At 50.1% G+C, this 24,584-nt stretch overlaps 1 protein-coding gene across 14 annotated transcripts in view; it reads left to right on the top strand.

Moving 5' to 3' along the window:
• Positions 1-24,584, top strand: part of SNX29 (sorting nexin 29) — a 577,711-nt gene that overhangs the window by 442,423 nt on the left and 110,704 nt on the right. For 10 of the 14 annotated variants that reach the window (XM_070484912.1, XM_070484908.1, XM_070484911.1 and 7 more), the window contains one exon: positions 7,489-7,628. In XM_070484912.1, the coding sequence (XP_070341013.1) occupies positions 7,489-7,628 (140 nt within the window). Of the gene's footprint in view, positions 1-7,488; positions 7,629-8,853; positions 8,939-8,960 lie in introns of those variants that run through there. The other 4 variants (XM_044747510.2, XM_070484910.1, XM_070484909.1 and 1 more) reach the window with 3 other exon arrangements.

Below are 24,584 nucleotides of genomic sequence, written 5' to 3'. Positions count from 1 at the left end.
GCTCACAGTAAGCCCCTGAGGAATATCTGGAATGAATGAGTGAACTAGTATGTGACTGGATCATTGAATGAGTAAATGAACGACTCCAACCCATCAGCATGTTCCACTTGGGATTAGGTTCTAAAAGAGAACTCGAATCCATTCACTTCTCTTCCCAGCCACCAGCCTAGGGCATGCCACCGGCATCTCTTGCCTGGGTAACCTCGGCGGTCTCCTCACTGGTCCCTGCCTCCTTTTGCCCTCTTCTCATTCTTCACGTCTTACCTTGAAGACATCTTCTCCCAGGCTGAGTGCATCCTCTTTCCTCCCATCCATCCCACACCGTCTCTGCCATAGCGCTAATCACTATGTGTTCCTGTACCTGCTTTTGGTCTCCTTCCCGTGTAGACTCTGAGCTCCCCAAGTGCAGGGGCCCCGTCTCTGTGCCAGTGTACAGTCACTCAGCATACGCTGCCCTGGACATGGGCAGGCATGCGCAGATAGCCATGGAGTGAGCCATGTGGGAATCAGCAGAATTAGCCCCAGTGCCTCTAACAGCGTGTAGTAGAAATCGGTAACTCGTTGGCTTTCAGCAATGAAGTTGATTTCACATTTATGTCACAGCCCAGTGCAGATCGAGTGCCTCTGGTGGCCCTCCTTCCTTGGTTCTGCCATCTTCACATGTGGCCTCCCCACTCCTGGAGGAAAGGAAGAGAGGGAATGGGGAGAGTTGCAGGGCACTTGTCCTGGCTAGGCCTGGACGTGGCTGCCTGCCTCCCACTCACGTCACATCAGCCAGACCTAGTCCGTGGCTCCCATCTCATTGCAGGGATGCTGGGAAATCCTGTCTTCCTTTGTGCCCAGGAAGAAGAAACAGAGTAGGTGAGCCAGTCTCATGAGAATGGGGCACAGGAGGGCATAGCAGGAGGACCTTAATGCTGGGCTCCTTGGGACTCGAGTCAATGTTTTGGAATTCTCTAGCCAGTGACGCATTGTCAGATCTGCTGACTCTGAAGCAGCCGTCCCTCGACAGGCCCTGAGCTGCTTGCTGCTCCTGATGGACCGGACCTTCTGTTTATTTTATAAAATGCCATGATATCCTTAGATGAAAATGAAAAGGACTCTGGAACACAGAGTCACCTCTGCCCATTGGGCGGCCCACACCCGGGGCACCTCCTGGGGACGGTCCTCTTGGAGAGGTAGGACGTGGTTGAGAAGGCGCCTCATCAGGAAGGACCCAGAAAAGAAAGTGTCAGACAGTTCAGGGGCGGGGGTCCTTGCATTTGGTCTAGGAACCGTACCTTGTCGTCTTGTTCACAATATTCTATCGCTTCTAAAATAGCTATTCTTAATTTGATGGTGTCTTTATCTTCTTGAAGCTCAAAATAAAATTAACCTTTTCTGGAGGGGAAAAAAAACACTCCCATTAAAATAGTTCTGAGTGTTCTTTTTTAAAGCAGGACTAACTCCCAGAGCTCTCTATTATTAGTTCTAAGCCATAATTGACAATGGTATTATGATAGGAATGCCGCACAAAATGACAGCAGGGCCACGGGCAGCGAGGACTCATTAAGCGGCCACCAGAGGGGTCTGGCAGATGCCATGCGCTGGGCTTCCATCCAGTCCCATCACTTCTAATGCCGCATTTTGGCTGTGGCCCCAGGAGCCCAACTGAAAAACTCACAAATACCCCATGGCCCTTTAGGCGCCGGGCCTACGTGGTGGGGCAGGCCCCCACACAGATGCTGATCCCCCAGGACTCCCGTGTGACAAAATGGGGTCTCTGAAGGACCAGCTCCCTGTCTTTGTTCACTTGTTTCCCCGTCTTCTGCTCTTTGCTCCCGGCCCAGAGGGAATTCGGAACCAGGCAGCAATTTTGAGGCCAGCCTTCTTGTCTCCATGCTACTCCCCTGTCAGGGGTCTTTGCCACCTCTCCTCTGAACCTGGCAACAGCTTCCACACTGCTCTCCCTGGTGGCCTGCCTTGCCTCCCTGAATCCATCCCCCATGTTTAGTCGTTCTTAGAACAGACATTTATGTGGCCTCTGGTGATCTCCAGCACTGTGTTAGGCTCTGGCGGTACAGGGGTGAACAGACGGATCAGGTCCCTGCCATCCTGGGACTTAAAATTCAGTGGGGAGGTGGGGAAGCAGGAGGTGCACGATAAACCAGTGGGACCGTTCCAGGCAGCAGTAAAAGATGTGAAGAAACGAGAGCACAGGTAGGGCTAGGGCTGGGACCGGGGCGTGCCTGGGCTGCCTTAGCCAGCATGTCCAGGAGCCTCTCGAGGGTAGGGCCTCAAGAGCAGAGACCGAAATGGCAAGGCATTCCAAGCCAAGGGAACAGCCTGGGAAAGGTCTGAAGACAGCAGGAGACAGTGTAGGACACAAGAAAAAGGTCCAGGGCTGACATGGTGATGGCGTTGAGGTGGGCAGAGGTCGGGGGTACGGTGATGTGAAGTGAGGGGGTCAGGGCGCGCTGGGCCACGTCTCAAAGCTTCCTGTCAACCACGCTGAGGGTTTAGCTGTGCGTGTTGGGAGGTGGACAGAGTTCATGCGGAGCCATTGAAGAATTTCAAGCAGGAAAGTAGTACGATAGACCTTTGAAAGCTCTCTCTGCCTAAGGCTGCCTACAGCCTACTTCCCCCGTGGCAGTCTTTCTAAATGCTTATGAGATCCCGCACCTCCTGTGTTCCACCTCGCGTCGCCTTCTTTCTGCAGTCTACAAGGCTGTAGATGATGAGACTCCTGTGGGGGCTGCTGTCTGGTCTCTCTTGAACCACCGAACCCAGCCATGCGGGCCTGCCTTCTGCTGATGGCCTTTGCATTTGCCATTCCCTCCACCTGGCATGCCCTTCCCGCACTGGGGGCACCGACCTAGACCACTGCACAGACGCCTTTCCTCCAGGAGATGCTGAAGCAGCCTCTTCAGCGGTGGCTTCCTCGAAGTGAAACCCTCTCCACCTTCCTCATGCAGACTCCCTGCTGGCATCCCTGAGCACCTGTGGATCGCACTGTCACAGCACTTGTCCCCCTCCTGGGCCTTCACCGTCCACCTGCCTGTCCTCACCCTGAGCACACAGGAACTCCTTGAGGAGAAGCATCCTGGCTAAACATGCATGAGCCATCAGCCTCTGTCACAGAGCCTGGCGGGCGATGTTGGCTCCCGGGTGCTTAGCCTAGGTTACACGAAGGAGGTAGGCAACATCCCTATCCCCATGAGAAACCCGAGGCTCCGAGCAGTTCCGTCGCCTGACCGTAGGGCTGCTAAATGGCAGTGCAGCTCGCTCTGCCTGCCTGAGGAATGTCACCTCGTAATGTGATCATCTCCCAGGGCAGCCTCTTGGATGGTTTGTAGGGCCTCAGCCAATCCTACTGTCTGGACAAGTGGTATAAATTAGGGGTCCTGCAGAGGCCAGGCAGGGGATGGGACTGAGGGGAGCAGGCGGGGTGGGATGGTGGCACTGCTTCAGCTGATGAGGGCCATTTTTCAAGGGTGGCCAGGAATCTAGATTTTATGCAAAAATATCTTGATTTTAATATTTTTAGGCCATACAAGCCGTTAGTGGCTTGTGGTGAAAAGGCAACGCCATCCTCACCACAAGGTCAGAATCAGACTGACCCCCAAGGGGCATCTGCTCTGGACGGGGTTGCATTCAGCCAGCTGAAGAATTGCACTTTCCTTCTGGGATGGACTACAACCCCTTTTTAAAAATTCCAGAAGCAGTAGGCACATTTGAAAACTCAAAGGTTTGAATACAGACTAGGTGTGAGATAACACCAACAAATTGTCATTCATTTCATTGGAGGTGATAATGGTATTGTGGTTAAATAGGAAAAATGTTCTTAGTATTTTAGAAATACACACTGAAGTATTTAGGGGTGAAATGCGATAACTGTAATCCTGTTTAAAACACCTTAGCAAACAACAAAAATGATGCAGCACAGGGCCGGCCCTGTGGCCAAGTGGTTAAGTTTGCGTGCTCCACTTCCGTGGCCCTGGGTTCGCCAGTTCGGATCCTGGGCGTGGACCTACACACCACTCATCAAGCCATGCTGTGGTGGCATCCCACATAGAAGAACTAGAATGACTTGCAACTAGGCTATACAACTATGTACTGGGGCTTTGGGGAAGAAAAAAAAGTGGAGGATTGGCAACAGATGTTAGCTCAGGGCCAATCTTCCTCACCAAAAAAAAAAAAGCCTACTTTAAAAATGATGCAGCAAATATGAAAGGGTTAAGACTTTTATTAGATAAAAAGGGTTATGGGGATTCATTATATCATTTGCTCTCCTTTTTGCCGTATTTTGAAATTTTCATAATAAAAAGACAAAAATGAAATGGCAGTCACCAGAAAGACCAGAGGCCTCCATGAATTGTTCTGAGATCTTTACTGCCGCACTGCATTCTGCCAGGTCGTGTGCGGCCACTTGAGGTGTCGACACCTCTAGGACCAGATTGAGACCCGAGGAAAGCAGCGTCCTGGGCAGAGGTCAGCAGTCAGGCACAAGGTGACAGGCTGCCCCCTCTTTACACAGTAAATGGCTTCCGGTCCTGCGAGTGGAAGTTCTGGCTGCTGAATCTGGTTTGGGGAAGCCTGCAGTCTAGAGGACCCCTGGCTTTTTCTTCTGTAAATTGAAGAATGCCTCTGGATTGAGAGTGGCTCTAATTGCAGCCAGCCGAAGACCTGGGGCCCTGCTCAGCTGCCTTGGGGTTCTGTGCCCTCCGGCAAGTTCCTTCCTTTTCCTGAGCTTCAGCTCGCGGCCTCAGATGTGTTGTAAGGACGTGGCACAAGGAAAGCGCTGGGCACAGAGCATGGATAAAGTCTCCACCAGTGCAGCCTTGCTTGTTCTGAGTAGCTCGGGAAAAATTGCTCCATGTCAAGTTCAGATGGCTGCCGTGCTGGATTTTTCAGGGACTGGCAATCTCGAGAAATGAGTATGTGGGAAAGATTTGGGATTCCTCCAGGGTTATAACCTTTCTGCCAGTCACTGTTGCCCTGGGACCTGGGTGAGAGGAGCCACTAGTCAAGTGAAAATGGGTGGATTTGACTCCTGGGCGGGATCCTGTGACCTTCATTTTGGGCATCCTCACCTTGCTAGGACCCTGTAGCCCAGCCCCACCTCACAAGCTGCATGGAGACCATCTCCAGTCTCTCCTTGTTGCTCTAGAGCGTTTTGAGCATCCCCCCTCCAAGAAAGAAGGCGTCTCCCCGAGTTCTTCCAGGGCCAATGAGCTCCTTCCTTGTCGCCCCGCACAGAGCCTCTCAGGCAGCCCTTGAGGGCTCCTCCTGCAAATGGCCACCGAGGCCAGATTAACTTCAGACAGCGTGTCAACCCAGGGGAGGGTGTCTGGCTGCTTGATGGCGGGCTGAAACTTGGAGACCTCAGAGGAGAACCTGGTGTTCAGATGTTGAGTGGAGCCCGATGGCTCTGCTGGCCGATGCCTCCACTCTTCACACAGTGCGCCTCCCGCCGGGCTGCAGGAGCTTTTAGCCACCGGCCTGGGACTGCACTGGCCACGCAGTTGGAGTGGCCAGTGGCAGTGTGTGAGTGCTCCACCCCTCTGGAGGAAGGTCCCCGCTGGGGCGGCTCATCAGGGGGTGGCTTTGGGCGAGAAGACCTTGCCGTGACCTTGAAGTGGTCCTGGGCACCTCTGCTGGCAGCACACGCTCCGTGTTCCTCCCACCTTGTGCTCGCAGGAGGGTTGCCTGAGGAAGTACAGGCTGCCCAGTGAAATTTGAATTTCAGATTAACAATAATTTCTTAGTATAAGTGTGTCCCAAATATTACATGGAAAGGTTTTATTCTATGGGACATACTTGAATTCTGAAAAATTATGAATTATTGAATATTGAGCTGGGACTACTGAAAAATTATTCATTGTTTATCTGAAATTCAAATTTCATTAGGCATCCTGCATTATTATTTTTTAAATCTGTCAACATTTAAGAAAGAATCCCTAGGGGCCGGCCCAGTGGTGCAGTTGTTAAGTTCGCATGCTCTGCTTTGGTGGCCCGGGATTCCCCGGTTTGGATCCCAGGCATGGACCTACGCACCGCTTGTTAAGCTGTGCTGTGGCAGGCGTCCCACATATAAAGTAGAGGAAGATAGGCACGGATGTTAGCTCAGGGCCAGTCTTCCTCAGCAAAAATGAGGATTGGTGGCAGATGTTAGCTCAGGGCTAATCTTCCTCGAAAATAAAAGAACCTCCCTGCCATGCTCAGGTCCTTAGCAGGACCTTGTGGAGACTTGTCCTCTGAGACCAGGGAACATACTGGGCATGATCTCAGGTGCCTCTGAGCACGTGGCCTCATTCTGACTGTTACTGAGCCCATGTCTGGGGCCGACTATGTGCTGGCACCAGACGGGGGAACAGCATGTAGGTTAGTGTCCCGTTCCATCTGTGGGACCTTGTGGGCAAGCTGCCCAGCCCCCTCTAAGCCACAATTTCCTCCTTTGTCATGTGAGAGTCATCAGAGAAATTTCTGTTCTTGTGAGGATGAATGGCTTGTTCCTCCTGCCACCCTCTCTCTGCTGTTCCCTTATTTACCCCACTTGGCCTTCAGTCTAGAAGGAGCATCACTTCCTCAAGGAAAGCCTTTCCGGCCCCTACACTGGCCAGGGCTTCTTTGTTATAAGCCAAGGCCCCCAGTGCAGACGTGTATGAGCAGGACAGGCTACAGAATCTGTGGGGCCCAGGACCACTTGAAAATGTGGGGCCCCTTGTTCCAGAAGTATTAAGCCTTGCAAGATAGGGACAGCAGATCATCACACAGGTCCAAGTTCTGACCCTGTATGACTGCACAAGATGCACAGCTGGGAACCCAGCCCTGCCTCCCAGGCCCAAGCAAACACGGGGGTCCGGCAGACGGGAGTGGGCGTGGGGAGGGTCCGGAGCACAGAGCCCCCAAGCACGCGGGGTGGAGACTGTGCAGACCTGGGCCCCTGTGCCTGGCGTGGCCCTATGGGTAGGGCTGTGTTGCCATGTCTCTGAGTTTGTCAAAAGAAGGTGTGCTTTGTCTGTTAATAAAGTCTTTATTAAATAGTGGCAACTTATCTGTATTTCAGAAAATTCCTGTGAAGGCAAAATTAAGCCCGCTCTCTGAAGAGTGGCATTTAGTGTGTTAATAATTCTATGGTGACCTGTGGGTCACTGGATCCATTTGTGTCTCCCCTACTGGACCGTGACCTCCACCATTTGTGTTCCTTGTTCTATCCGTGGACCCAGCACCGCACGTGGCACATTGCAGGGGCTCAGTAAATAGCAGCCCTGGTTGCGAAGACTTCATTCATTCATAGGAGCGCAATGTAGGCAGTTTGATGGACCTGCTTTCCCCACTGAATAATGATAATATCGTGAGCATCGTCCCTGTGTCAAGCCCGTGGCACTCCCTCAGTAAACGTAAGCTGTCGGGGTGGTGATGGCTGATGGTCATATGTTCTCCGGGGTCATTTCTGGATGGGTGAGGAAAGCACGCCTGAGCCCACCTTTCTGTCCGTTTTCTCAGGACGCCAAGTTCGTGGAGGAACGGAGGAAGCTGCTCCAGAACTACCTACGTAGTGTCATGAACAAGGTCATCCAGATGGTCCCCGAGTTTGCCGCCAGCCCCAAGAAAGAGACGCTGGTTCAGCTCGTGCCCTTCTTCATGTGAGTACCGTGCTCGTGCGAGTGCCCCGCCCAGCACGCCCTCCTGTCTCTCTTCCGAGATTATGCAACGACACGTCTGTCCTCGACACCCTGGGACCACATGGGCTCAGGAGCCGTAGGAGGCACCGACATGGAGGCTCGGGCCACAGCGTTGTGGAGTTCCTACGGGGCTTATGAAAGAGCAGGTCTGCAAACAGGCATTGTAGATCTGGTTTGCAGTAAATTCCGGGCGGCGTGGTTTCACACTTCCGTGCATTTTGATCAGAGGAAAGACGCGTTTTCTATACATCTACACATTAGTGTTCCAGAACTAAAATGGTCTCTGTGTCTTCAGCTTGGATAATGTACCCAGGGAAAAATTCTCACAGGCTTCCATTGATACCGACTTAAATTATTTTCATATTAATATTACTGAAATATGAACAAGCTTAAAACTAAGTATAATTTCTTCTTATATCTCTTATAAAAGTAAAAAAAATTAAAGACATTTACATGTTAAGCACTTACAAAATCATTACAATTCAAAACTGTCAATGCAGTGGACGCTGTCATTTTTCTGAAACCAGATCTTTGCTCACATTGGTGGGCGGCAGGTTCTCTTGCGTGTGCCACATGCCTCGCCAGCATGTCTGCCTGCTGAGTCCATCCGCCCACCTTTCTCAGGTCTCATTGTGTGGCGCCCTAGGGCAGGCACCATCAATCTCTGATTAGTCCACTCTCTTCTTCTGAGTCTCTTATCAGCCTGAGACATTTACATCCTTGGAATTAGGGAACCGAAATGATGAAGCAAGACTTGGTTTTACAGTCTTGAGATGCTATAGAACATAATTCTGCTATTTCTAAAATATCATCACCATAATGGAAACACAAGATGTAAAAATCCACACAGCAACCCTGTGGATCCCTGGAAATGGGGTTGGGACTCGTCGTTTGAGAAACATTGATTTGCAGGGAGAAAATAAGAGTGTCCTTTCACTGTAGCTCTCTAAAATGGTCCACTAGGGTTTTGAGATCTGTTTCATTGGCACAGTGATGCTGTGACTCAAAACAGGGGGCTCATTCCTGCTTCTGTCCGTGGGGACACCTTTGGCGTCACACTTCCTGGCATCTCCAAGTTGAATGAACTTCCAACCGGACAGACATCGACAGGGCTGCCCCACTTACCTGCTTAGGGCCTTTGAAATTGTAGCCAGGCTGCTTGCTTATGTTTTTCTAATTGTTTCAGGGCTTTCATGAGAGGATATAATTGTACCTTGCTGCCTGTGTTCAAAAGACGCCTTTTTTTTTCCAAATAGAATACGTAGTATGGAAAACTGTTTTTCTTTTATTCAGCTATTTGTGATACCAGGGCCTTGATCATGCTGTTTTGAAAGTGCCACAAATAGTTCCTGAGAAGTCTTCCTGTTCTTCTTGTAAAGGCAGCCCCCTGCCCTGTGATGCATGTTAGAAATTAACCTCCTACCAAGTCGTGTGTATTTTGGCTAAACTCTCTGATGAAAATGGAGTTAGAGGGTTGGTCCTAGACCCCGACGCTGAGAAAGGCTGCTGGCCGCAAGTCTAAGAAGAGAAAACACTGCCCACACAGACGAGCTGGGGTGCCTTCCGCCCGGCACGGGCATCCAGGCGTCTCTGGTCAAGAGTTTACCAAACATGGGAATTGTGAAAATTGCCTGTGAACACGAGCGTCTCAGCGTGTTGTGACATCTCTGCCACGCTGGTTGCTGTTCATCGGAGCTGAGAGAGAAACCTTTGTGCCTAATTAGCATGGAGAACATAAGGTTCAATTTCATGGGCTTTGAAAAGTACAAAGAATTTCACTAGGAGGTTTTGCACATGACACAATATTGACACCCGTCTTCTGACTAAACGTCAGCCTGGACCCCAGCAGAAAGGAGACAGCTCTTTTCCTTTGGTTTTTCTCACAGTTGCAGTTCCGCTGCCCTCTACTCCATTGTCTTTTTTGAGCGAGATGGGATTACAGGTTGGAACTTGTGGGTTGTTTCACCTGGGGCTCGTGGAAGATGAGCTGCCGCCGAGTTGGTCCATGCTGGTGACCTCCACATGATGACTTTCTGTCTCTGTGCCCACAGAAAACAGTGGGCCTGCATCCCAGCTCAGAAGCTCATCCTAAGAGATTCTAGCTTTAAAAAAGTCTCTCTCGACTAAGAAAATAAACCCTGAAAAGCATAGTTATTCTTATAAACCTTGACAGATCTCCTTGGTTCTTTCCAATGCTGATTCAGGACCCTAAAGATCCCTTTCCACCGCTGAACGCAAATGGACTCGTGTCCAAAGGCCAGCTTCACCCCGTCCCCCTGCTTGTTTGTGGAGCACTTGCTATAGGCCGTGGGCTAGTGTTTCACCTGCTTCAGCTCATCCAGGCTTCCTGGGAGCCCACGAGGTGGAAATTGCCAACAAGAGGGTGATTTCGTGAAGTTCCAGGTCCCGGAGAGGTCCCCTGGTGCCCCAGAGCCTGGGCTGTTTGGTGCCATAGCCCATGCTTTGGAGCATGTGTGACAAACCCACAGCCTGTGGATTAAGCCTGATCCTCTGACCTGTTTTATTTGACAAGTCCGGGGGGGGGGTTGTTATTTGTTTTTCTTGATTAAAATGTTGCCACCATCAAAAAATTAGAAGGTATCAGATTGAAAAAAACAATCAGATATCAAGCTTCTCTTGAAAAATCAGATGGGTCACACCCGATTATGGACTGAATGTTTGTGCCCCTCAAAATTCATATGTTGTAGCCCTAACCCCCAGAGAGATGGTGTTTGGAGGTGGGCCTTTGGGGGATGATTGGATTTAGCTGTGGTCATGGGGGGCGCCCCCCATGATGGGATTGGTGCCCGTCTAAGAAGAGGAAGAGAGACCAGAGCTCACGCTCTGCCATGTGAGGGCACAGCGAGGAGGCAGCCATACATCCACAAGCCAGGGACAGAGTTTTCACCTGGAACTGCATCTGCCAGCACCTTGATCTTGGGCTTCCAGCCTCCAGAACTGTGAGAAATAAATGTCTGTTGCTTAAGTCACCCGGTCTGTGGTCTTTTGTTATCGCAACTGGGGCAGACGAATACCCACCCCCATTCCCCTCAACCACATCTGGCTACAGACGAACAGTGCTGCGCTGCCCCCACTGAGCGCCACTCCCGTTGTCTCCTGGACCCCGAGCTGCACCTTCCCAGCCATTCGCTGTTTGCGTTTGGCTGTTTTTCTCATATACCCACCTGCATTGCCTGCCTGGCCCCGGTAGACAGTTGAGTTTTCATTCCTGGCTCTTGCCCACTGCTCGCAGCCTCTCCACACAGGCTTCGGATGCGCTGAGCAGACACTCCGGTTACCTGTGGCGCATTTGGCTCATGCTCCATGCTCCCTCATATGTTCTGCTAGCTAGTCCTCTGCTGGACTTCAGTAAAGGTCCCATTCCGATGTGGGGCGGGAGAGGGAAAGGAGGCAGGGGAGTTAGCTAGAGGGTACAACTAGCTCATGTTTTTATGCATAAATATTCCTTAAAACTTTCAGGCTTGTGCAACCTGGAGTCCAGCATTCGATGGAACCTGCTTTTTCTGTTTAATGTGTCAGTATTTCACTGTGTTCTGCAAGGGGCATCATGACTTCCAAGTATTCTGCCATCTGCACAAATCTGAGAGTTGAAGAATCAGCAGGTTGAATTTTTTCCCTAAATCTCTCTGCATCTCATTGCCTTCCTTGCTAATGCCAGCAGCAGTCTGAATTAGAAAGTAGGACGATAGGAAGTAGGCTATTTCTTTTCCATTTTGAGCTCTGTGTGTCGATCCGGCCCAGGTGAGGACCGGTCTGCCCCATGAAATGGTGAGCAGATGAACCACAGCCCCCACTACCCGCTTCCTTTGGGAGCCCATGTTGTTTGCATCCTCTTGGTGTTTCGGGGAAAGGTGGACACGGAGACGTGACACGTGGCAGATGTTGGCAGATACCGACAGAAACGTCAGGTAGTCTTCTGAAAGCCGTTAATGAAGGGAGGCTTGGATCCAAGAATTCATTCTGCGGAACTGGACCGCAAAGCGCTGAAGGCTTAAATGCTTTGCTGTGCAGTTGTTTAGCGTGTTATTAAAATGCTTTTCTGCAGAGTAATTCATCCTAGGGAAATGCATCATATTCCGTGGCTCCTTGAGGGGAGAGAAAAAGTTCCGGGGGTGGCAGCTAGAGTAATGTAAGTCACAGTACAAATTCCCAACTGGATTTTCAGCAGAAAATGCGGTTGCCGATTTCCCCACTCCCCACCCCCATCTGCTGCTGCATTTACTCTTAAAGTTGCTAAATATATTTTTTGCTGAAATAAGAGCTGCCGTGTTCTCCCAGCGAGTAGGGGTTTCGCTGGGGTCGAGATGCCCCAGCCTGTGCTCCACCAGGCCTCGTCTAACCTAAGCTAACGCCTTTTGCCGTGCGAGTCACTGCCAAGAGGAATTACACAGCTCCTTCCAAGGATCTGTTAACTCACGTTGCTTTCGTGGACCGGCCCGAACCTTCCAGGCTCCACAGTCCTCAGCATCACCCAGTTGCCAGAAAGGAACGCAGGTCCTATGCAAGACATCTCAAGTGCGGCCGGACTGGCAGACTGGTTAGGTGTGGGCAGTGTTTTGAGATAAAGTATAAATGTGAATGACTTCTGATAAGATGAGGATGCCCCAGGCTTCACCTTTCTGACTACTCTGCCTTGCATTCCCCCTTGGCCTGCTTCGCTGATTTCCATCAGCTGCCTGGCCCTCCAAGGCAGATGAGTTTGAGACCCCTGGTACCCAAATGGAGAGCATGGGGATTTGGGCGTTGGTGATACTCTCTTCTCCCTCTCCCCCGAGGAGGGGCAGGATCTTGGGCAAGAATTCAGCCTCTCTGAGTCTTAGTCTCCTTCTGTGTAAAATGGGAAAAGAAGTGTCAGCATCTCTGGTCTGTGGGGGTATGAGGTCGTCAAGAGCTCAGCACAGCGTCTTCTCTGTGTTCGCCGCTGTTAATACCGAGCCTGTGACAAAGACGAGGAGGAGAAAATCCCTACAGAAACTCCACGGACATTTCTTTTCTCTTCATCCATTCCTCCATCCATCCATCCGTCCATCCGTCCTGCTCTACAGGTGAAAGATGGGAGTCGCAGGACATTGAAGTGACTTGTGTAAGGTCATTCTGAGAGAAGGCTGCAGGCCGGGGCAAGAACCCCCCGTGCTACACTGAGATACAGGACTCGGAGCCTTCTGGACCTAGTAGGTGCTCAGGAAACGGTGACTGTTCTAACGTGAATCATCCCCAAAGTCATCCTTCTCTTCCCTCCCGCCCCCACAGGGATCTCCTGGTCCAGATAAAGTGACTCAGGGCCTGCCCTGGGGAAACCAGGTGCCCCTGCGGAGCTCTGGCTTTTCAGAGAGCCCGAGAGGTCACTGTGGCCCAGATGGCATTGTTCCCCTCCAGGGACCAGGCCTCTCCCGTAGGAAAATGCCCCATTCCTCCGTAGCTGATGACTCAGAGGCACCTCCCCCGGGACCCGCTGCCCTGTCACCTGGAGAGATGACATGTAAAATGCCACTTAATCCCCTCCATCTACCAGCCTGGCTATTTCTGGGGCTGCTGTTAGGGATGCAGCAAAAGTGCAGTCCCCAGGGTGCTGGCCCTTCACTCCCGCAGGGCTCCTACCCAAGGGGTCATGATGAATCACTCCTGAAGATGATGAGGACCACAGCTCCTCTTCTCTAGTATTCAGATGTCCTCCTGCCTCCTAGGCATCCCACCCATCACAGTAACTATGTTCTGTTTCCGCCACTTCTGTTTGGTGGTAAAGGCGGAGAGGTCAGTTCCACTGAGAGAGGAAGAGGAGGATGGTGTGGCTTTTACGAATTCCAGAAAAAGTGGGGGAATCTGGTGCACCTCCAGGATAAAAACTCTGCTGAGTAGACACATGGAAGGTCCCCCTGCAAGGGGCCTGTATTCAGCAATAGCGTTTTCATCTGGTCACTGTTTATTGAGCACCTAGTAAGTAAGTACTCAGCAAGCACTGGGGATATAACAGAGACCCAAACAGAAAAAAGATAGCCTCCACTTCTACAGAGTAAGGGAGATAGAAAATGGACAAAGAAACATATCCCGCCAAAGAAAAAGGTCTTTGAAGAAAATTCATGCAGAGTTAGAGGCTAGAGGGTCACGTGGGTGGTGTTTCCACTCCAGTGGTCTCAGGGAAGATCCTGTGAATTGGGGGGATGGATGTTCAGATAGGGAGAGTAGTAGGTGCAAAGGCCCCGAGGCAGGAGCAAGCTTGGTATCTCTGATAAGGCCAGTATGGCCAGAACAGAGAGAGCAGGGGAAATAAGACTGGAGAGGAGGTCACCAGGGTCGGATCGTCTAGGGCCTTGGAGGCTGGAACAGTGACTTTGGGATTTAGTCTAAGTGGGTTGGGAAGCCGCTGAAGGGTTTGGAGCAGGGTGTGACATGACCTGGGGTGTGTTTTTAAAACCTCGCTCTGGATGTGGGGTAGGGAATGGAACTGGAGAGGGGCAGGTCCAGAGGCTTTTATAGGGTCCGGGCTGGAAGAGTTGGTGGCTTGGCCAAGGCAGTGTGAGGAGCGATTGGACCCCAGATATATTTCAGGACTGGCTGTCGGGTGTGAGAGAACATTGATGACAGTGCAGCCTCCTGCCAGACTGAGCAGAGATAGTGACGTCCAAAGTTGCTCACTATAGGCAACCTCTGTATTCCAGTCAACAGACATTTATTGAGCACCTATTCTTTACAGGCCCCGGGCGAGCAGGGAGGTTGGTAGGCGTATTACATAGATGACGACACACAGACCCAGCCCTCAGGAGCTGCCATATGTGTAGATCATGAAATTACAGGGCAGCGTTTCTCTCGTTGATGTAATAGGAATTTGCGGGATGCCTGGTTATATGTCAGACCGCTGGTTTGCATCCCAGCTCTGCCACTGACTAGCTGTGTGGCCTGAAGCAAGTCACTTAAGCTCTCCCGGGCCTCAATGTCTTCATCTGTGCAATGGGGATATTAATAGCATCCGCCTCGGGGTGGCTGTGGGGGTTACGCAAGCACGTGTATGTCAAGCTGTTAGAACAGCACCTTGCACGTAGTAAGCTCTGGGTGCGTGTAACTATTTTTACCAGCAGAAAGGGAGCACGGGGGAGGCAGAGTCTGGGGAGCAGACGTTTTGGAGGAAGTGATAAACTTATGGTCTTAAAAACTGAAACACTACAGAAAGATGTAAAATGAAGTAAATGTCACCCCCAACCCTCTGTGCAGCTCCCCCCGCCCCTGTGATCACTGTCAGGTTCTTTTATGTAATGTTGCAGAAATTGTCAATTCTTGAGAGCCAGACTCGACACAGTGTGTGGTTTGCCTCTTTAATTTAATAAAGCTGGCTCATTCCTTTTGAAAACTACGTAGTATCCACTGCACCGACTGTTTCATAATTTATTTCACCATTGTTCTATTTGAACATTTAAGAGGTTTCCAGATTTTTCTCCCGCAAACAGCATTGCCAGGAACATTTCAGTAGATACGCCTTTTGGCAGGTACGTCTGGAGGATTGATTTTCAGAGGTGATTCTGGCTCAGAGGACATGTGCATTTTAAAATTTTGACCCATATCACGAACCCCACTGTCTTGTGCCAATTTGATATGCAGAATTTTGGTGGGCATAAAAGGGGGAGCTGTTCTTTCTAGGTGTGCAGAACAGCTGCGTTCAGGCAGCCCCAAGTCATCCACTGTGGCCGGAGGACAGGGTGCTGGCCCCATGGTCAGGATGCCCAGAAGGGACGGCTGGGCCAGGGGTGGGAGATCTTGACAGAGTCTCCATCTTGGTCTCTGGGAAGGGAAACCCTTACAGGCCTGAGCTTGGCATCAGTGGGAATTTCCGCCTCGCATTTCTCAGGAAACATACGTTTTTCCAATTCTCAAGAAAAATCAGTCAAGAAATTGGGAAAAAGTATTCTAATTCTCCTGTGAAAATTAAAGTGCGACAATCAGCATTCGTGGTTTGAAGGAACCCAGGCCAGCAAGGCTAAAGGAAGAGCAGGAAGAGCCGACACCCGCAGTTGGAGAAGGTCGAGTTTCCAGGAGCTGGGACAGGAGCTCACAGGAGACCAAGGGCCACCGTCTAATGAGTCAGCCCTGCTCTTAACTGATGCCGTGTTAGAAGTGCATGTTCCTGGCTCTATCTGCTTCAAGCAATGAGTCACTCTTGCAAATCAAATAAATACTAATAAGTTTACCTGCATGGTATACTTGATGTGAGTGGAATTCCAAGAAATAAGTTTTGAAGCACGAGTCCTTATGTTGATGATGTCCACATTTGATTCTGTTTGGTGCTGTCAATCTTGGTAGGAGATTCACAAGTCTGATTATCCAAATAGTACCCAAACTGGTGTTTCCCAGGGTTCGATTATTTGCTCTAGGCTACTACAATTCTTTGTAAATACCACCGAACTAGATATTTCTTATTAAGCAAATCATTTTAGATTTCCACAATAATGCATAAATAGTACTGGGAGTATTTTAAGAATAATTTAGGGTTGGGGGAATTCCGAGAACTCCTAGGCATTCTGACTTCTTGCTCTTAAGTCCCAAAGAGTCGCCTCTTTCAGGAACTTGGGAACACTCGCAGGGATACAGTTTCCTGATACAAACTTGGGAATGGTGATCACGGAGGTGGGGAAGGTGCCCAGGGAAATGGGGGAGAGCAGGAATGGGTGAGGGCAGGGATGGACGCCGAGGACTGGGCAGGCGAGGGGGCCGCAAGGCAGAGGGAGCGGGAGGCAGGAACGTGGGAGGAGGCTGGGCAGGGCTGCGAGAGGAGAGTGTTTCCTAAAGAAGCCTTCCTCTGCGTGAAGGAGCTGCGGAGTTAACACCTAGTCCCAGAGCCCCAAGAATAGCAAGCTGTCCTCCTCCTTCGCTGCCAAGTTGGCTGAGGACCCGCGGAGCAGGTGGCGCAGCACAACTGTAGTGGCATCCCTGTCACCCTCATTGCGGGGAGAGTGCCGCCAACAAGTCATCGAGGGCGGCGAAGGGGAAGCGGCGGCTTCGTGAGCGCCAGCCCGCCCGTCAGGCCTCCCATGGGAGGGCTCAGCTCCACAGCCCTGCTTGGAAACCAGCGCCTCCTCCGACAGGCAGGCCTCTCCCTGCAGGGACTGGATTCTGGAGCGGGCAGCCGTCTGAGGCCATGGAGGGCTGTTTGCCATCGCTTTGCACAATGGGGCAATTTATTCTGAGGCGGAGGACTCTGCATCAACCAAAGCTTCGGCCTGGAGATTCAGTGCAGTGACTGCTTGTGGCCCCCTTTTCAGGAGCGGTGACCTTTTGGATCTTGGAAGGACGGAGATCAGACAGAGGCCATTTGGGCTTGCCGACCCTTCAGCCCTCTCCTGATGTGTGGGTGCTGTATTTGGACATGATGTGGGCAAAGCATTAATGTCTCAGCCCAGCTCGAAGGGCACCGTGAACAGACATTCCAGCAGAACCCTTCCTTCCCTCTGCAGCTTTGTCCTGGTTTCTTAGCTACCCCCGTCTTATCCCCATCATTATCAATCAAGTGTATTATTGGGGGCAGAGGCAGCTCGCCCCCAGGACTGACCCCGTAATTGGGACAGATATGCCCTGGTAGGAGGTCACTTCCTGACTCATTTCTGTGATCCTTCAGCATCTTATTTATTGATGCTTGGCACCTTCCCAGCCTCCAGGCTGAACAAACACCCCAAATTTACCCCTATCAACTGGGGGATGATGGCAAACTCAGGGGCCTTTGGGTCCAGGCAGGTCATTGAAGTGAATAAAGCAGTTAAGGTGGACAATAGGGAGGGGTGTGGAGTGGAGCTCATAGACCCTGTCTGAGAGGGTCAGCCACTACTCTCCCCAGTTGATTATTGTTATATAGGACTGCAGGTTGCCAGATCTTTGACTTTTCCAAGAGATGGCAGAAACCCATATGTAGATAGAAAATCTGATTTTTAAATTAGTTGGCAGCTAGCTTGTTTGTGGGCCAAAAAAAACATCTGTGGGCCTCACATGGCCCATTGTATATCCAAAGCCTGCTGGAGTAAGAAGGACTGCCTTCGATGAACCTGTTTAACACGTGCAGAAGTGCAGGTGGAAGCAGGCAGCAACCTGCTCAGTCCCAGGGGACGATGACGACAAGCTCTTGGCTGGGGCAGCTCTGACACCAGGCCCTCAAGACAGCGCAGCCCCTGCATTCTGACTGAGGTCCCCTTCACAGTTTGGGCCTGGCGGGGTACGGGTCCATGGGAACCATCCCCAGGCGGTAGGCTTCTGCTCCACACGCAAGCACAGCCCGTCGGCCCTGCCCTCTCCCTCTGTGCAAGGCACTGTGTTCCCAGAGGGCCCCACGTGACCAGCCAAAGGTTTGACTCTTCTGGGCAGAGCGCCTGCCTGAGTTTCCCACGTCTCTGTGGCAGTTCCTTTGCCTCCTGTCTGTGTGGCCGTAGTGCCTGTTTATGGTAAATAAGACCACAGCCTGTGATCATGTCGTTTTCTATCAGCTCACCAAGGAGCGTGGCTTCTTGTAGGGCAGCAGTGTTGTTCTGGGGAATTGATCGCAGGCTATTAGGGTTGAAGAGGAAGTCTGGTCTTCTCACCTGCGAAGTTTAAGAAACAGATTCTGTTCACAGGAACAGTGCACCTGAAGGGGTTTGGTGCAGAGCAGCTGCCGCGAGACTTTCTATTATGAATTTTTGGTGTTTCTACTTTCTCTCACTGCCCCTGCCCCTCTAAACCCCACTGGGTTTCCTTGTGCTCCGACCCCATGGTGCGCCACTGGAGGCGATGTTGCCTTCCTCCCTCCACAACCCCAGGGATGGGGCAGTGAACAGAGGCACTTGGTTGTCAAAATTGCTAGACAGAAGTGCTACTAGAATCTAGTGGGTGGAAGCCAGGCATGCTACTAAACATCCACAACCTCCCACGACAAAGAATTGTCTGACCTGAGGTATTCCTGGTGCTAAGATTGAGAAACCCTGATCCAGCCCAAGAAGCTGGTCTGTCATTGACTCTTGTATAACCAGCTGCAAACCCCTGTGGTTCCATGACCAAGAAAGAGAGAAGGAGGTATTAGGCCAGGAGCCTTTCTTTCATTAATTCCTCACATCTACCTTAGAGATGGGTATCATTGTTCCCTTTTTTCTCATAAGGAGATTGAGCCTCTGACAGTGAATTGACATAGCCATAGTTTCGCAGTGGGGATGTGGTGGACCGGGGAGTGTAAGCTGAGTTTATGTGGTCAGCAGCCTCTAATCTTTGTCACCGTATTGCCAAAATGAAGCATGTAATAGAGCCTTCCTGAGTATCTTCATGATTGGCTCTTTCTCTGCTCTGGATTTTAGTTGGACTCTCCATGCCCTGAGGAAAGGAAGCCTGGGCTTCGTCACACTTGTCTTTGGCCACCCTGCCTCTCCTCTGGAGGGCTTCTGGGGTGGGCTACAGCCATTGGTTTTAAACCCGTCCCTGCTGTGGCCTCTCCTTGCACACATCTATTATGGGGCTGCTGGTTGGTGCTGTCCCAGGTCCTACCCATCTACCGCTCTTTTGGGTTAACTCCCGAAGTAATTGTTGCAGAAAGGCCTGGCAAATGGGCCTGAGGGGGGTGTTAAGGAACCTACGAGGCTTTGACCCAGTTGAGAAAAGTGGTCACAGATACCTGCTCATCACTCACTTCTCATTCACTCGCTCCTTGATGGTTTACTCATGAGCCATGGCCCCTTTCATCCTTCATTGATATAATGTGCCCGGGACATTTTAACTGGACCAGAAGGGAGAACTGAAGCCCTGCCTTGGCCCTGGGAACATACCCCTTTGAGCACACAGTCCGCTGGCTTGGCAACCATCACTCAGAAGGTGAAGCTGGTCAGGGACTGCTAAGTAAGAAGAGAATTCCTTGTTGTCGTGTTTCTTTTTCACACATGAGAACTTGCTGTGACAGAGTTGTGGATGTTTTTCTCACTAGCTTGTTCTGGGAAGGCAGGTTGAGAAATTACTAATGCAACAGGAAACAAGCCATTCTGTCCATGTGTGGGATGCAGCCTGTTTTATGACTTCTGCGTTAAAGGTACAAGCAGAGCGGCATTGTCATTAAGAGAAAGGGCTGCAGTCACGCGGGCCTGGGTTTCACTTGAGGCCATGCCATTTATTAGCTCGGTGATCTTGGATTAGACCCTTTCAGGACTTTGTGCCTTGGTTTCCCCAGCTGTAAAATGAGACTCATAACAGGCACTACCTCAGAAGACTGATTCAGAGATCTAACAAGACCGTGCCAAAGCACTTAACAGCAGGCACACAGCACTGCCTGGTTTAGCTGAGGCTGCAGGAATGACGGTGATTGCTTCCATCGTTAGGAGGAGTACGCACAGCTCATTTCTGGGTTCTGGGGACCCAGGGCAGACCTTGGAGCTATAGGGTTTTCAGGGCACGTGGGCCAGAGGAACACACAGCAAGCACATGCATCAAGGATGTCGGGGAGACAGCAGGGATTTCTCCATGAGTCTCCTGGCCATGGTCACCCCCTTTCTTCCCAGTATCGGTCAAGTTGATCTGGGAGGCTGAGGCTCTGTAATCTTGTTAGCATAAAGATGGCAGCCCCGTGGCCACGCCCTGGATTGCTGAGCCCAGAGACCAGGCTGCAAAGTGCCAGGTTCCCCTGAAAGAGCAGATCTTGTTTTCACCCCAGTAACTGTTGATGTGATGATAGTCAGACTTCATTATAATAGATAAGCCAAGGCTGTGTTATTAACTTCTTACAGGGTTCAAGCAGCAGTTTGGGATCTGACTGCAAGACCAAGACTGAGTCAGACAGACCTGGGTTCAAGTGTCCACTCTACTGCTTAAGGGCCTGTGAACTTGACTTCTCTGTTCCTCGGTGTCCCCGTCTGTAAAATGGGGCCAGTGGCACAGATCTTATAAGCTTGTGGAAAGGCTTGAATGAAACGTCACTTCATAGGAGCTTCTCCAAGGGGAGTTATTTTAGCTGCTGTCGCATTTCACTTCTTTATTCAGACTCTCACTTTAGTCTCAAAATGCTTTGAGTCGGCAGCTTCGATATTATTACAATTTCTTGCCCTACTTCATGTCTTTTATTTTTAAACATTGGAGCCTCTGAAAATTCAGTTTGGAGCAAGGAAAGCAGATTAGGTTATTTTTGGCACAATAACCTCCATCCAATTTTGAGTTAGTAAAAAACTAATAGTAATAAAAGTTCTCTAATCCTGGCGAGGCTGCAACACACGAGAAGTTGACTGCTCTTTGCAGACTGAATTATTTTGTCCCACCAAAGTGTAGTCAATCTTGGTAATAACTTTATTCTCAGTGGGTCAAAGAATTTCATGGCTTTCTATATTTCTCCCTGCACTTTTTAAATGATATGACTGGGTGATAACTGAGAATGGTTGCTTTATTGGGTTATGTATTGGTTATCTACTGCCTCATTAATGCTGTGTAATAAACAATCATGACACCTTGGTGGCATTCAATAATAATAACTTATTGCTCATGCATCCGGTGATGGGCTAGGAGGCTCAGCTGCTCTTGGCTGCATTTGTTTCCATGTAGGGGATCAGCTGGCTGTCTGCTGGTCCAGGATGGCCTTGACTGGGAATAATGGGGCAACGGGGACCAGCAGGTTAGCCTGGGTATGTAGGGCAGAGGGTGAGAACAGGAAAAGGCCAATCATGGCAACACTTTCCAAGCTCTGATTATGTCATATGTGCTAACATCCTACTGGCCAAGGTAAGCCCTAAGGCAGAGACCAGAGTGGGAGGGCACTGCAAAGTCATAGGCACAAGACAAGACAGGGAGGGGTGAATAATTGGGGCCATTTTTGCAATTTCCACAGATTAATAACTCATTTTAAGTAGAAGGAGAAGGGGAGTCGGGGAGGGGTATAGCTGTGAAATTCTAAGTCAAATGATATTTTGACTAGTAAGAAGGTGGAAGGAAGAGCAGGGCAGAGAGCCCAAACTGTCGTAGATGAACAGTGGGGGTCTGAGGAGTGTCCTTCCACTGTATGCCGGGAAAGGGCCTGGTGCCTTTAATATATTGACCGGAGTCCTACTTGCCTTAACTCTGTAAAAAAAAAAAAAGCAGCTTCTTTTTTAAAAATTGGCTTTTTATTTTCTTGGTGTCCAGTTCCATGAATTTTAACACACATTTAGATTTGAGTAACTATCACAATCAGGGCATAGAACAGTTCCATCACCCCAAAAGCTCACTCTTACTGTCCCTTTATGGTCACACGCTCCCTGTGGCCCTAAGCTCTGGCAATCATTGATCTGTTCTCCGTCACTATAGTTTTGTCTTTTCAAGAACGCCATCTAAATGGAATCCCACGTAAGTACGTCTTCAGGCTGCTCCTTCACTCAGCACAGTTCCTCTGAGATGCATTTACTGCTGAGTAGTACTCCCTTATATGGCTATTCCGCAGTTTATCCATTCACAGAAGATGTTTGTGTTGTTTCCAGTTGTCGACAGTTTTGAATAGAGCTCGTACAAGCATTCACGTGCAGCTTTTTGTGTGAACTAGGATAAACACCCAAGGGCAGGGGGCTGCACCACTGTGCACTCCCACAAGCAACATACAGGAGTTTCAGACGTCTGCACCCTCGCCAGCATTTGGTATTGTCACAGTTTTTTCTTTTAGCCCTTCAAAAGGTTGTGTAGTAGATCTCATCATGGTCTTAATCTGTATTCCCCTAATGGCTAATGATATTGAGCATCTTTTCATTTGCTTGTTTTTCTTCAATGTCTCCTCTTTGGGGAAGTGTCTGTTCAAGTCTTGTGCCCATTTTTAAAAATTGAGTTGTTTGTTGTTTTACTGTTGAGTTTCAGTGGTTCTTTATATATTCTGTATACAAGTCCTTTGTTACATGGGTAATTGGCAAATATTTTCTCCCAGTCTGTAGCTTGTCTTCTCATTTTCATAGCAAAACTTTTTAATTTTGATGAAATCCAGTTTCTCAATTTTTTTCTATAATGGATCATGTTTTTGGTGTCATGTCTAAGAACTCTTTGCCTAAACCAAGGTCATAAAGATTTTCTCCTAGGTTTTCTTCTTGAAGTTTTATAATTTTATGTTTGGATCTTTGACTCATTTCGAGTTAACTTTTGTGTAAGATGTGAGGATTGGGTCAAGGTTAACATATTGCCTATGACTCTATCCGAGTCTAGGGCCAAGTGCAGGGGCACAGAGAGAATGAAGCACTGAGGGTTCGTCCCACCCTCTTGGGACCACAGCTCTTCTGATGGAGCAGGAGTATTTCCCCTATGTTAGTTTCCCCTGTGTGGCTGCTACAGCAAACTCACCCCAAACTTAGTGACTTAAGACAACATGAATTTATTCTCTTACAGTTCTGGAGGTGAAAAGTCCAAAATTAGTCTCACTGGACTAAAGTCAAGGTGTCCACAGGGCTGGTTCCTTCTGGAGGCTCCAGGGTGGAATCCATTTGCTTGCATTTGGTAGCTTCTAGAAGCTGTCCACCTTGTGGCCCCTTCCTTGCATCACTCCAACCCCTGCTTCTATCAGCTGCTCAGACTGGGACCTCCTGCCTCCCTCATAAGGACCGTTGTGATCATCACCGTGGGCCTGCCCAGATAATCCAGGATAATCTCCTCATCTCAAATCCTTAAATTAATCACCTCTGCAAGGTCCCTTTTGTCATGTCAGTAACAGGGATTAGGATATGGACCCGTGATTCATCTTACCACACCCTCCTCAGAGTTTTAGGCCCTTGAGGACTGCTGCAGATGAGGCATGAGAGGACAGAGAAAAGAAACACGGGGTGTCCTCAACTCTTTCTGAGCACTAGGAGCCCCCTTCCCTGCTCTTCAAGCTGGAACTAGGGGCCTCTCCTGGAGCCCTCTGTCCACACCCTGCCCCCTTTCAGGTGTCAGGCTGCCTTGAGTCCAGGCTGGAGGAAACTGGAGGGACAAAATGGTAGGCTCACCCCAGGTCTGATGGTACATCAAATTCTGGTCATCTTTGCCAGTCCACCTGTTGACGCTACTTTCCAGAGTCCTCAAATGGCTGCCTCGTGCCTTCTCTCCAGGTTTTATAGATGCATTGGGCAGAGTGAGCTTCCTCCTTCTTACCCAGGTCCAGAACCCTTCTTCAGCAAATAGTTGTGCCTGCAAAGCAGGGATGTGCTCTGTAACATGTATTATGGTGGGGAGTGAATGCTCAGTAACAGGAGAGTATTATGATGGTCAGCATTTACAGAGTACTTTCTACCAGTTACCATGTTTAGGCCATGTTACAGATGAAGAAACTGAGGCTCAGAGAGGCTAATGAACTTGTCTGGGGATCTATACTTGGTGAGTGGGGCAAGGATCTCGGACCCAGATCTGTGTGACTCCAGGGCCCCAGGTCGTAACCACTCTGTCATGCAGTTTTTAACCACCTCCCCCATCAGGGACTGTCAGACTGCTCTCCACGGCCCCCGTCTCTCCCGAGTTCAGACCTTGGCCACGTCTGCTTGGCTTCACCCAGTCTTCCTTTAGCCGGCCCGACACCCATTACTGCTGCCATCAGGTGGCGATGTGGGTCCCAGTCTTGATTCCCGTCATCTCATGCGGCGGCAGTGCCTCGAGCTGTGGATGTGTGTTTCTCGCCCACTCCGCTGTAATGCCCGGAGGCGGGAAGCCTGCCTCTTCCCCTTCATCCGCCTCGCCTCGTGAAGCACAGAGCTGGGAGATGGTAGATGCTCAGTGGATGTTGATTGTAATGAACCAAAAGCTATTTTCCATTGATTCCCCACAGTGGGGAAATCCCCAGAGAAGACGTTTGATCCATTTAAGGAGACTTGGCTTGTCTGTAAATCCAAAAGGGCTCGTGTTTGGGACACTGCTTCTCTCTATTTCGTTTCTTTTTTTTTGTTAAATTAGTATAGCAAAGATAGACCTACTCACCAGGTAGCTCAAATCGTACAGTATTGTCTC

This window comes from Equus asinus, chromosome 14 (genome assembly GCF_041296235.1).
Source record: "Equus asinus isolate D_3611 breed Donkey chromosome 14, EquAss-T2T_v2, whole genome shotgun sequence".
Classification (NCBI taxonomy): Eukaryota; Metazoa; Chordata; class Mammalia; order Perissodactyla; family Equidae; genus Equus; species Equus asinus.
Note: the sequence above shows the minus strand (reverse complement) of the source record. Positions and strands in the feature narration are given on the sequence as shown.